Here is a 13,318-nt window from a genome sequence, read left to right on the forward strand (position 1 = left end):
AAATGGCGACTATTTATAGGAGTCTTGGTAAGTAGAATGTGGAATGATTTGGACACTAATGACGTGTATTTATAAGATATGTGGCATTTAAATACTGAGCATGAATATCTATATACCCTCTATTATAATATTTATAATAAAAATCAACTAAAGATTATTCTTACTAAAATACTAAGGAAAATTATCATGCAATTATTTAGGGAAAAAAATAGATAAAAACAAATGAAGAAAAGAAGATGAAAAAGGTGATCATTAAAACCTACTATCATCTATTTTATATTGACATTTTTTTATGGGAAGATTTTGATTTCGACTTTTTCTCTCTAATATATTAAGTTAATCTGTGCATTTAGATGTATTTTACATATGTTCGTAGGACACATATATGAGATGATAATGGACTTTTTATCAATTCAACTACATTCGAATGGAAAATCGTATAAAAATCAAATTACAAACGCATGAAAAGAAAAATAAAATTATCTCCTTAATCCAAACTTACACATATGGTTTAAGTATCAATACAAATAGATGAAATCAAAGTAGATAAATTAAAAAGTTCAATAAATAAGGGATCAATTACCATTTTAAAGGTTAATGGTTTGATCCTTAATCCAATTATTATTAAATTAACAACACAAACCGAAAAAGTAATTAAACATACGATTTTGAAATTCTTGATCGATATCGTCAAGCTAAATGTATCCACGAAGCTCTATTGTTTGTTCTTTTAAGCCTGATAACAACAAAAATAACATTCATGAGCATCATATTGAAAAATTCTTAAACAAAGAATAATGTAATTCATTGAAAGAAATTCATGTTAAGAAGCATATGGTACCATGAAGCGCTTCTTGTAAAGTTCAACAATCGCTTTAGGATCATATTTTGTTTGCTTGTAAGCATCAATCTTGTTGAACTCCTGCAACAAATTAGTAACAGCTTCTGTAGGAAAATTTTATAGTACCATGATCCAACGGTGCGCGTTATGAATCTTTGAGAGTTTTAACTTTTCTTTTTCTGCCCTTTTATTTTGAAATATTTTTGTTTGGTCCCAAAATGTTTACAAATACTCGTTCGGGAAATTGAAAATTTATCCTATTTTATTCCATTGAAATCATAAATAAAATTATTTATGAATATGACGTCACACTCAATATATGTAACTTCGAATACAAGTCAATATAAATACAATCTTCATTCGATATGATGGGAAAGAAGTATACAAGAATTAAGGGAAAACATTTGGGTGTAGTTTTGTACATCTGTCCACAACCTATTCGGTTATCTAACTATAGTTTGCTACGTGACAAACTCTTATTTCTAGATACACCTAACATATTGTTCAAAATTAGGATACTAAAATAAAATTTACTAAATAAAATCGTTAGAAGTGTATACTTATTTAAGAAAAGAAACTTATTTAGAATTAACGTGATGAGTTTCGTTTATTACCTCGATCCATGTAGCTAGATGAGGTCTTCCTTTTTTGATATCATAGTTGAAAATTTCATTTAAGAAAATATGGAATCTTTCCATAAATGTGATATATGCAATGTCCACCTAAACCAAAAAAAAAAAAAAAAAACTCGGTTATAAAAAGTGTGGCCAATACAATATATCATCTTAAATTTTCAACGTATTTTAAGATCCATTTAGATTGACTTTAAATACAAATTTTCAAGTACAAAATAGTAAAATCACCCCACTGAAGTGACCCAAAAAGAATGGGCCATCATCAAATTTCTGCAAAGCATTCTCCAAGTAATCAAATTGAGGACCTAATTAAAGAAAGAAAATTTAATAAAATCAGCTCTTGTTTTGAACAATAAGCAAAGAAAAGAGTTGAAAAAGAGAGATATATGAGGGCCTTTGCCTGCTTCCTTAGGAGGGTCACCCTTAAATGAAGGGTATACTGCCCCAGTAAATGTATCAATATAAGCTAGCAACTCTTCACCAAATTTCCTTTTAGCAGGATCCTATCATTTCAAACATGGTAGAAGTATTTAATTTAGTGCTTCTCACAGTAAAATGGTAAAAATCTCTCAAATATGATTTTTAATAAACTAAAAAATTTGATGGTACGAAAATCGTGTCAAAAGGTATAAACTAAGACTCCATTACTTTTAGATTCTTATGTCCTGTTTAGTAACTGTTTCGTTTTTTGTTTTTTTTTTTTAAATTAATTCAATTTTTTCGATATTTTTTTACATTGATTTGCATTTTTCTTAAGCACAATGCTTGAATTCTTAGCTAAATCCAAAAAAAAAAAAGTTAAAAGCTATTTTTTTTAGTTTTCAAAATTTAGCTTGGTTTTTTTAACCATTAGTAAAATGTTAATAACAAAAGAAAAAATTTAGAGGTGGAAGTTGTGTTTATAAGCTTAATTTTCATAAACAAAAACAAAAAGTCAAATGGTTACCAAATGACCTCTTAATTTTTTTGTTTTTGAAAATTAAGCTTACAACGGCTACTTTCTTCTCTAAGTTCATATGCTTTGTTATCTATTTTCTATTTGTGTTTTCAAAAACCAATTCAAATTCTAAAAACTAAAAGGAAAAAGTTTTTTGTTTTTAGGATTATTTAAATAGAAATTTAAGCGTTTCTTTAAAATGGGTGAATTTTATAATAGAAAAACTAAGAGAAAATAAATATAACTTTCAGAAATGAAAACTATGATTCCTTTTGTTATTCATTTAGTTTTTTATTTTTGTTTTTGAAAATTAGGTCTATTTTATCTACATTTCTTACAATGATTTGCATCTTTCTTAAGTAAAACGGTTGAATTGTTAGTCAAATTCAAAAAAATAAAAACAATTTTTTGAAAGCTACTTTTTAGTTATCAAATTTTTGCCTGATTTTTTAAACTATTGGTAAAAAATAGATAACAAAGGAAGAAATTTAGAAGTAAAAATAGTGTCATAGACTTAATTTTTTTTTTAAAAAAAAACAAAAACACAAAATGATTACCAAACGCGGAACCTAAAATGAAACTCTTCTCAAATGTGTGTAGATTTTTTTCCCAAAAAAAAGCAGAAAAATTTTGCTAAACTCACATCTGGGAAAAGAGAAGGGCCTTCAAAGTTGCTATCTATGTATTTGATCAAATCAAGGCTTTCTACAATAACTTTTCCATTGTGTTCTAATGCTGGCACCTGAAAACAAGAAAGAATTCTCATTGTTAGTTCTCAAAATCACATATAGTTAGCACAATAAAGTCGTCCTATTTGAATCTCAAACTTTTATTATCTCTCAATAATCGAAATTAAACAGTTAATTTACATTTATCTAGACTAATTTCATGTAACAACAAATTACTGAATATCTTATTCAGTTCTTTTCTACTTTCAAACATCATAATTTAGTTCCTAAACTTTTATAGACATTCATTTTATTTTAATCTTTGCCATTAAATTTACTTTTCATATTCAAGTTAAATCTTACACCATTTTTTTTTTTAAGTTGATACAAGATATGATTTATAAGATATAATTAAAAATACGATCTATCATATTACATGAATATCAACGAATGTTGAGTAAATTGCAAGTATTAAAATGAAATAATAAGAGTTTAAAGGTTCGAATTCTCTCAACCTGATTTATTGTTCAACTCATAATAATAACCAAAACGAAAACAAGTAAAAGTAGAACCCTACCTTGTTTGTTGGATTGACTTTTTCCTTATACCAGGCAGGCCTGTTTTGAAGGTTTAGAGGCACTAATTTAATTTTATCCTGTAATCCCTTAAAAAAATAATAACAACAAACAAATAAATAAAATCAGAAGTTTTTAATTATTGCTGGTTTGGTAACCATTTTTTTTTTTTAAGAATTAAGTCTATAGATACTACTTTTACTTCTAAATTTCTTTTTTTGTTATCTATTTTTTACCAATTCTTTAAAAAACCAAGTCAAATTTTGATAACTAAAAAATAACTATTAAACCATTATACTTTAAAAAGGTGCAAAATATTATAAAAAATGCGGATGAAATAGATTTAAATATTAAAAACAACAATAAAAAATCAAATGATTTTCAAACGGGACAATAAATTGAAATAATGAAGAAGTGAAGAGAGGAATGACCTTGTAATTTCTTGTGATCCAAGCACGCTGTGCAAATGGACAATAGTAAGCCATATACAACCTTCATAAACAAAAACCCAAAATTGTATTAGGGTTATGAAATTAAGTTGTTTTTAAATATAGGAAAATTAACCAAAATATTTATAAATATAGTAAAAATTTTATTGTTTATCTACGATAAACTATGATAGATAGACATAGATAGTCTATCACAGTCTATCGTAGATAGATTATGATATATTACTATTATTTATAAATATTTTCAACCATTTTACCATTTAAAATAATTTCCTATAGAATTTTTCAACTCACTTCCATCAAGGCACATACAAATTAGCTTATTTACCCACTTTTCAGTTTGAACTTCAGTAAGTAGTGTTTTAGTCTGGTTAAAATAATATTTTGGTTTTGTATATTTGAGTTTGTTCATTTTTAGTCCTTATACTTTTAAATGTTTAAATTGTATTCTTGTACTTGTAATAAATCTTAAATTTAGTCTATATTACTAATTTATTATAGTTTTTCAAAAAAAATTTACTATTATCAGCCTTTTCAATATAATTTTTGGATATATATTCACATATTATATTTTCTTACATGAAAATTATTATTATTATTTAACCAAATTTGACTAAAAAACTACACATTTGACGGACTAAATTTAGATTTTATTAAAAGTATAGGGACTAAAAGTAGACATTTGAGAGTATAATGATTAAAATTGAACAAACTCCAAAGCACAAGAATTGAAATGATATTTTAACTTCTTAGTTTTTATATTTTCAAATGTGTAGATTAAATTATAAATTTAGTTTCTCTATGTAACATCCCGAATTTCAGAAAAATTTAAGTTAATTATCTAAAATTATTGAGTTTAAATTTCCCTTTCATTTGGAAAATTGGGGTTAAATTGAAATAATTGAAAAACTTTTATTGATTAAATTGAATTTAATTCATTAGATATTCGAACTGATTATCTTGAAAATATTGAATTTTGTTTCCCTTTAATTTTGAATATTAGGGCCAACTAATAAAAAAAATTAAAGAGATAATTAATTTCATGTGGTTTAATTGATTTAAATATTTAGAAGGATTTAATTTGTATCAAATTGATGGATTTTATGCCTTTTAATTTTGGTTTTTGAAGCCTAAATTAATATAATTTGAAAAGTTAATTGATTTACAAATTTAATAAAATCTTTGGAGATTTTGGAGATATTGTGATAAAATATTTTATTTATCTTTTCAAAATTGGAAAAAAAAAATAAAAGAATTGAGATTTTTTTCGAAATCAAATGAGAGTGAAAAGAGGTCAAAAATTGGGGAGAAAGCAATTTGGTTTTTCAGCGACAGCTTCCACAAAATTGTCGAAGTTGGAACGGTTAGATCACGCTCAAATTTGGTCAATCTGTTCGAGAAATATGGAGTTTCATTTTGAACGGTTGGATTGTTGTTTAAAGCTATGGTTTGTTCGTAATTGCTACTGAATAAAATCTGTAAAACTAGAAATTCTCCTTCTCTCTCACTCTCGCAAACCCTCCTCATGCAAGACCCTCACTACCAGCCGCTAGCCTAAACAATTTATGTCGTCTGACAGCAACACCCGCTGCCTTCTATAGTATCCACGAGCCAATGCATCATCAGCCACCACTTGCCCGATCTTTGCCGGAGTCTTGAGAAAAACCTTGGGTAAGACTTATTTTTCCTTATAATTTGGGAGGTGAAATTCACCCATTTGATTTTAGGTTAGATTAGTAACCTTTCTTAGATTCAAGATTTGGAAGTTTTGGGGCATTGACCATCAAGCTAGAGACCATTTTGTTTTGCAGAAAATTAGTGAAGATCGGTAAGTTTTGTAAGTTGTTGGATGGTTATTCTTTTGGATTGAGAGTAATAGTGGAAAATTAAGTTATTGATTTTGGATTTAATTCTTGATCAGATTGACTAATTGAATCAAGTTTTGGAATTTGTCTTGAACCAAGCCACAACTTTAGGTTGATTCAAGTGTGCTAAAGAAGTTCTAAGGAAATTTTGTTTTGCGTTTTTTTATCAAGTTGAGGTAAGTGATACTATTACCGGTGCCTTCGTGCCAGGCGACCTAGATTTGACCTACCAAGTTACTTGGTGGACTCTGGAGCACGATTTTGTTTGACTTTATGTTTTGCTAGTTGCATGGCAGTTACAAGTATTATGAGCATGTTAAAATTTCTAATCAAAACTGATATTATGTATGTGATGCACGAATAGACCAGTAGAGCGGTTTATTTTCTCGCTTTGACGCATGTTATCATTATGTTTGATGGTGTGCCTACGGGCCGCTAGACATGCGTGAACCGACAGGTTTACGTTCATGTTATATCATGTTTGACGGTGTGCCCACGGGCCGCTAGACATGCATGAGCTGACAGGTTTACGTTCATGTTACTTTTATTTTCATGTTTCATGTTTTGACGGTATGCCTACGGGCAGCTAGACATGCGTGAATCGACAGGTTAACGTTCATGTTATTATCATGTTTGACGGTGTGCCTAGGGGCCGTTAAACATGCTTGAGTCGATTGGTTCACGTTCATATTATTATTATGTTTAACGGTGTGCCTATGAGCCGCTAGACATGCGTTTCAAGGCAAGATAGTACGTCTTTTGGTTTTTCTTTCATCATAAAAAACCGATGCAGCTGTATGAGCCACGGGCTATCTTTCTTTGCTCGTGGATGCACTTTCTTAATTTATGTTTTTCAGGTAATGATAGGAATAGACCGGCAGGTGATGAGAGGGACCTGTGATCGTGCCATATGGGACATGTAAATCACTTCCGCTCAGTTTACGTTTTCAAGCTATTTAAAAGTTTTGATTTGAAACTCAATGTTGGTCAAAATTTTATTTGCTTAAGTTATTTTTTTTCCTTCATTATTTTAGGGGTCCCGAACAAAGGTTTTACTTATTTGTTATTTATTTTGGAAAACTGTCTTTATTATTTTAATGAAATTTATTTTCCTCAATAGTCGAAAAGTTTTGAATGTAAATGTGTGGTTATAAGTAACGACCCTTGTCAGAGTACTCAAAAAGGTCGGGTCGTTACACTTTATTTTGAAGATCTTGACTTTTTGGTCCGTGAACTTTGAAAATTATAAATTTAGTCTATTAGCTTTTTTTAAAAAAAAAAAAAAATCATTGACTACTAGATATAAAATTGAATGTTTAGAATTTAATTGAACATAAAATTCAAATGTATATTGAGTAGATCAATTACTTTTGAAAAAGTTTGAATATTTAAAAGACATATTAAACAAAAATTAAAAGTGTAAGAACATATTAAATATAAAATTTCTATCATTTTCTTAAAGAACCATTTGAATTCAAATTAAAAAACATAAGCAAGTTTCTAGAAACCACTTCTATACTTTAAAATTTGGCTTGAATTTTGAAATCATCCTATAAAGTAAATAACAAAACCAAGAAAGGTAATGGTGAAAATTTTTAAAAACTAAATAGTATCCAAACTCTCCAAATATTTACACAATGATATGATATTCACATATTGTCCAATTTGAGCACAAGTTTATATGGTTGCTTTTGGTTCCAACCAAAAGAGGTATCATACTATTAGAAATAGGTGTCCTCGCTTATATACCATGAATCTTCTTCTTATAATCATATATAGCAAATGTGAGACTTTGATCGCATTATATCACAAACAAGCCTAAAATTATTATAATTATCAAAAACTCGTTCGTGTTTTTGAATTGATAAAAAACTTAAATTATATAATAAATATTTTGGATGAAACAAACACAAATTTAGAAATTAAGGCAAGTATCTAAGGTCATGTGTGGTAATCATTATTTTTGAAAATTAGACCTATTTCTTCTCAATTTCTCACAATGGTTACATATTTTTTTAAGTAAAAGTGTTGAGTTCTTAGCTATATTCCAAAAATGAAAACTATTTTTTAGGCTCCGTTTGGTAATCATGTAGTTTTTTGTTTTTATTTTTGAAAATTAACTTTATTTCATCTATATTTCTTATAGTGGTTTGCATTTTTCTTAAGTGTAATTGTTGAATTCTAAAAACAAAAATAATTTTTTTAACGCTACGTTTTTTAGTTCTCAAATTTTAGCTTGATTTTTTAAATAATTGAAGAAAAATAAATAATAAATGAAATAATTTAAAAGTAAAAGTAGTAGTATTCATATTTTAATTTTAAAAAACAAAAACAAAAAATAAAATGCTCACAAAACAGAACCTAAATTTTAGAAAGTTAAATTGTTTTTTTTTAAATAACGGTAAAAAAATAGATGACAGAGAAAGTACTGTATTACAACAAACAACCTGGTGGTTCCGTCGAAGAGCGAAGGTTGTTCGGCGTCAGCTTCCAATGACAGCGGACGAACTTCCGGCACGACGGTTCTATACAGAACAGAAGAAAATCAAACAACAGAAACAACAACTAATTAACAGATCAACCAAAAAAGAAAAAGAAGCTCAAATGTTAGAGATGAACATGTAAACGAGAAATTTATGTCTTCAGTAGCAAAATACTCACGGAGTAGCCATTAATTTCTTCAGTCCGGGATCTGCGGCGGTTTCGGGGAACTGGTGACGAGGAAAATGGCCGGCGAGAGCCGTTTATATAGGCCATCGTCGGAGCAAAATCCAAAATGTGGACTTCGCAAGCAGTGACGTGGCGGTCGAGCTGGCGGCTCAGTTGGGTATATTTAAAGATGTTCAAGAGACCAAGTGTTCAAAGAAAAGTGTACAGCTTATTTTATTATTATTTATTATTTTATTATTATTATTGATTTGATTGTAAAAGATTTTTTTTTTTTTTTTCATGATCTTTACTTGGTTTTGTTACGTCCTTCGTTACATAATTTTATTGGATTAAATATATAGAATATGACACCATTAACTTTGCTTTGCTTTTAAGTCTACACCTATTTTCTCATTCCTCTCTCCTTTCTCCCTTACTCTAGCTGCCCATTGACAACGAGACTCGTACCTTGTGACAACCATGGTTATCTTTGTCTAGGTAGGCACCCATGACGAAAAGAGTTCGATCAGAGATAGATAAACGAGAGGAAGAAAAGAGAGAAAGAGATAAGACCGTCTCATAAAAATTTATCTCAAAATTAATATATTTTACAAAAGCAACAATGTACAATCACTTGTTAATCCAAACATAGTTTCATTAATAAGGAACGAATTACACTTCTAAACATTAACGATTTGATCTCTCACCCCCACAATTATTTAACTAAAAAAAGTACAATTATCACATCATTAACAATCATTGGGTTGGGTCAGGTCGAGTCAGTTAAAATTGGAAGCTGAAGAGGATACCAGATTAACACCGGAAGCTGAAGCGTTTGCAGTCGGTTGGTGAAGAAGTTGAAGAGACGGTAAACGATGGGATTCAACCAACTTGACTTTTCTATTTTTTTCTTATTATATTCAATATACATATTTGTTTCTTTTATACAATTGGAATCCTTAATTTGGGAATTTACGAATAATTCAATAATAGAATGACTATACATGTGTTGTGACCTTATTGGTCCTTCTGTAACTAAACTATTCTTCTATTAAATGGTGAGACTGTAATTATGAAGACTTTCCTTGCTGACTGAGTTGCTGAGTAGGTTTTCCTTAGTGATGTGGCTGGTTGTGTTGGCATCCTTAACATCCCCCCTCAAATGAGAGGGTAGTTCTACTACACTGAGTTTGGATCGAAGGTTGAAAAACTGTGAGTGTGTTAGTGTCTTGGTGAGGTAGTCAGCTATTTGGTCGGAGGATGGTACATATCGAACATCAAGCTGACCACTGAGGACTTGATCAGGAACGAAGTGAATGTCGATTTCAATGTGCTTGGTTCGTGCATGAAACACCAGATTTATCGCTAGAGCACCTGCGCTGAGGTTGTCACACCATAGGATTGAAGTCGACTTCTGTTTTACACCAATTTCACATAGTAGTTGTTGTACCCATATGATTTTTGCAGAGGCATGAGCTAGGCTCTGTATTCAGACTTCGTGCTTGACCGAGCTACAAAGGATTGTTTCTCTGAAGACCAAGAGATAAGATTGCCACCAAGAAAGATGCAATAAGCAGCAACTGATTTACGCTCGTCTATATTAGCTGCCCAATCTGCATCAGAGAAGGCAGAAATGGACAGGTCTGACCCTTGTTGAATGTAGAGGCCAAATTGTCGAGTGCCACTCACATACCTTAGTATTCTCTTCACCGTTTGTCAGTGAACGTCCGTAGGTTGCTTTAAGTACTGACTTAGGAATTAACCACATATGTAATATCAGGTCTCGTTGTGGTTAGGTACTGTAGGGCGCCAATCGTGCTCCGATAGATATAGGGATAGTTAAGGGGAGTGCCATATGAGATGGAGAGTTGCTTATTCAATACACTTTGAGAGGGTGTCGGTTTCAGGTCTCCAAGGTCAAGTCGGTGTAGTAGGTTCTCAACATACTTTTCTTGATTCAATATAACTCCATTGGCTACATTGTGCAGTTGGACTCCAAGGAAGTAGCTGAGTTGGCTGAGATCCTTTAGAAGAAACTTGGAGTCCAAGGCTATTACAATCTTGTTGATTACCTGCTGATCGGTGCCTGTAATAATAACATCGTCAACATATACCAGTAATAGTATCAAGGCAAAAATGCTTCGATATATGAAGAGGGATGTATCAAACTTAGCATTCTGAAATCCTCAGCTGCATAGTGCTATCTTTAGTGTGTTGTTCTAGGCCCTTGGTGCTTGTTTTAGGCCATATATGGCCTTGTGTAAGCGGCAGACATGATTTGGTAGTTGGGGATGAACAAATCCTTACGGTTCGCACATGTAAACTTGTTCATCAAGGACCCCATTGAGGAAAGCATTATTGAAATCTAACTGTCTCAGTTACCACCCTTTGGATACAACAAGGCTAATAATGATCAGGATGGTTGACGCCTTTACCTCGGACTAAATGTCTTGAAGAAATCAATGCCCGGATTTTGATGGAAGGCTTATGCTACGAGTCGTGCCTTGTAGCATAGAATAGAGTCGTTAGGAATCCTTTTGATTCTGAATATCCATTTATTCCTTACAATGTTCATCGACGGTAACGGAGGAACTAAAGTCTAGGTTTACTTTTTCATCAGTGCTGTAAATTCTTCACTCATTGCTTTATTCCATTGAGTGGTTTTTAGCGCATCAGTGACTCGTGTAGGTTCGGTTAGGGACCAGTCTTTTTGAGTGTGAGAGGACAGGATTTTGGGTTTGAATATGCATGCTTTTCCTCGGGTAATCATGGGATGAGTAGGTATTGGTAAAGGTTTTGGGATAGTATCGGGTGTAGACTAGGCAGTGGACGATGAAGGTAAATGATCGGTAGGTTGGGCAGTTGACGATGGTGAGTAAGAAGGTAAACGATCAGAGGATTGGGCAGTAGATGATGAAGGTAAATGATCGGTGGGGTGGGCAGTAGACGATGGTGATTGTGAAGGTAAGCGATTAGAGGATTGGGCAGTAGACGATAAAGGTAAACGATTGGTAGGTTGGGCAGTAAACGATGGAGGTAAATGATCGGTGGATAAATGATCGATAGGTAAATAATCAGTGGGTAAACAATGGTGGGTAAACGTGTGTTGGGTAGACGATCGATGGGTAAACGATCGATAAGTAAACGATTGGTGGGTACACGATTGATGGGTAAACGATCGGTGGGTAGACGATCGGTGGGTAAACGATTGATGTGTAAACGATCGGTGGGTAAACGATCGGTGGGTAAATGATCGATGGGTAAATAATTGGTGGACAAACGATCGATGGATAAATGATCAGTAGGTAAACGATCGGTGGGTAAACAATTGATGGGTAAACTACCAGTGGGTAAATGATCGATGGACTGGCCAGTAAACGATCAGAAGAGAGAGGTGGGAAGGCTGGGCTATCTGTAGTGTTATCAGTTGGTGATTGGGTGTGGGTTGGTCTGATTATTGGTAAGGGTGAGGTTGTGGATGTAGAAGGTATAAAGTCACTATGTGGTGTGTTTTGACTGAGCGGCAGCCAGTGAACCTGGTGGACTACAACTTCTTGCTTAGCTGTCCTGTAAGCTGAAGGAGACACTTGACAAGAAAAGTCAGTTTCATCAAACACAACATATCAAGAAATGAATTGCCTACCATTGGAGCTGAGGCATTTATAACCTTTGTGATTCACAGCAGGGCCTAAGTAGATGCACTTTTCTGTGTGATAATTTAACTTATGTGAATTGTATGGTCTTAAGCATAGGAAGCATGCACACCCAAATATTCGAAGGTCCTCAAACTTGAGCTTCTTTTTTAACATTACTTCCATTGGGGATTGTCCTTTTAGGATAGGGGTGGGAAGACCATTAATCAGTAGTGTTGAGTATAGAAAAGCATCCCATCAATGATGTAAGGGAAGATGTGCTTAGGCAAGTAGGGTTAGCCCTGTCTCCACTATGTGTCTGTGCTTTCGCTCAGCCCTTCCATTTTTTGTTGATGTATATGGACAGGTATACCTGAAGGCAATGCTAAGTTGATGACAGAACTTTGTGTATTTTGACAAATTCTCCACCATTATCCGACTGTAGGGACTTGATCAGGGTATTGAACTGAGTTTGTATCATGGTGAGAAAATGTTGAAAAGCTACAAGTATGTCGCTTTTTAATCTTAGAGGGTAGATCCATGTGTACCTAAGATCATCAACAAAGATAGCATAATATTTGTAACCATCTGTAGACAAGAGAGGGGCTGGACCCCACAAATCAGTATGTATAAGTTCAAAAGTTGCAGATGCTCTTGAGTTAGAGTTAGGGAATGCTAAATAAGGCGATTTGCCATAGCTACAAGAATCACAAAATTTGAGCTCTTCATAAGATGATATAGGGAGATTACAGTCTTTGATAATAAACTCTAGTGTTTTTTTATGATGGATGGCCAAGTCTTCTATGCCATGTAATCTTAGACACCCTATGCTTAGAAGATACGCTAAGAGCAAACAGATCTTTATTCTTGTGCACTGGCTACAGTGGTACGCTGTTTTCTACTGACTTCGAGCTAGCTTCGACATCTTCTAACTGATATAGTCCATCTTTAAGCACTCCCTTCATTATTGTTTGTCCTGTACCCTTGTCCTTAACAAGACAGTAATTCGTGTGAAATTTAATAAACACGTTATTTTCTTTTGTTAACTTAGATATACTGACAAGATT

General features: G+C 32.2%; 1 protein-coding gene across 2 annotated transcripts; it reads right to left on the bottom strand.

Moving 5' to 3' along the window:
- Nucleotides 1-325: 325 nt before the first annotated feature.
- LOC120091544 (glutathione S-transferase L3-like) lies at nt 326-8,769 on the bottom strand. 2 transcript variants are annotated; one of them, XM_039049629.1, is made up of 10 exons: nt 8,632-8,769; nt 8,418-8,495; nt 4,088-4,148; nt 3,659-3,736; nt 3,057-3,155; nt 1,877-1,979; nt 1,705-1,781; nt 1,456-1,563; nt 842-922; nt 326-736 (listed from the first exon to the last, which is right to left on the bottom strand). In XM_039049629.1, the coding sequence occupies exons 1-10, from the start codon at nt 8,640-8,642 to the stop codon at nt 731-733; spliced, it is 702 nt and encodes a 233-aa protein (XP_038905557.1). In that variant the 5' UTR covers nt 8,643-8,769; the 3' UTR covers nt 326-730. The 2 variants fall into 2 exon arrangements, with proteins under 2 accessions (XP_038905557.1, XP_038905556.1); XM_039049628.1 differs by having other exon boundaries at nt 330-736; nt 3,659-3,745; nt 8,632-8,760.
- Nucleotides 8,770-13,318: the final 4,549 nt, after the last annotated feature.

The sequence above is a fragment of the Benincasa hispida genome, chromosome 11 (genome assembly GCF_009727055.1).
Source record: "Benincasa hispida cultivar B227 chromosome 11, ASM972705v1, whole genome shotgun sequence".
In the NCBI taxonomy this organism is placed as follows: Eukaryota; Viridiplantae; Streptophyta; class Magnoliopsida; order Cucurbitales; family Cucurbitaceae; genus Benincasa; species Benincasa hispida.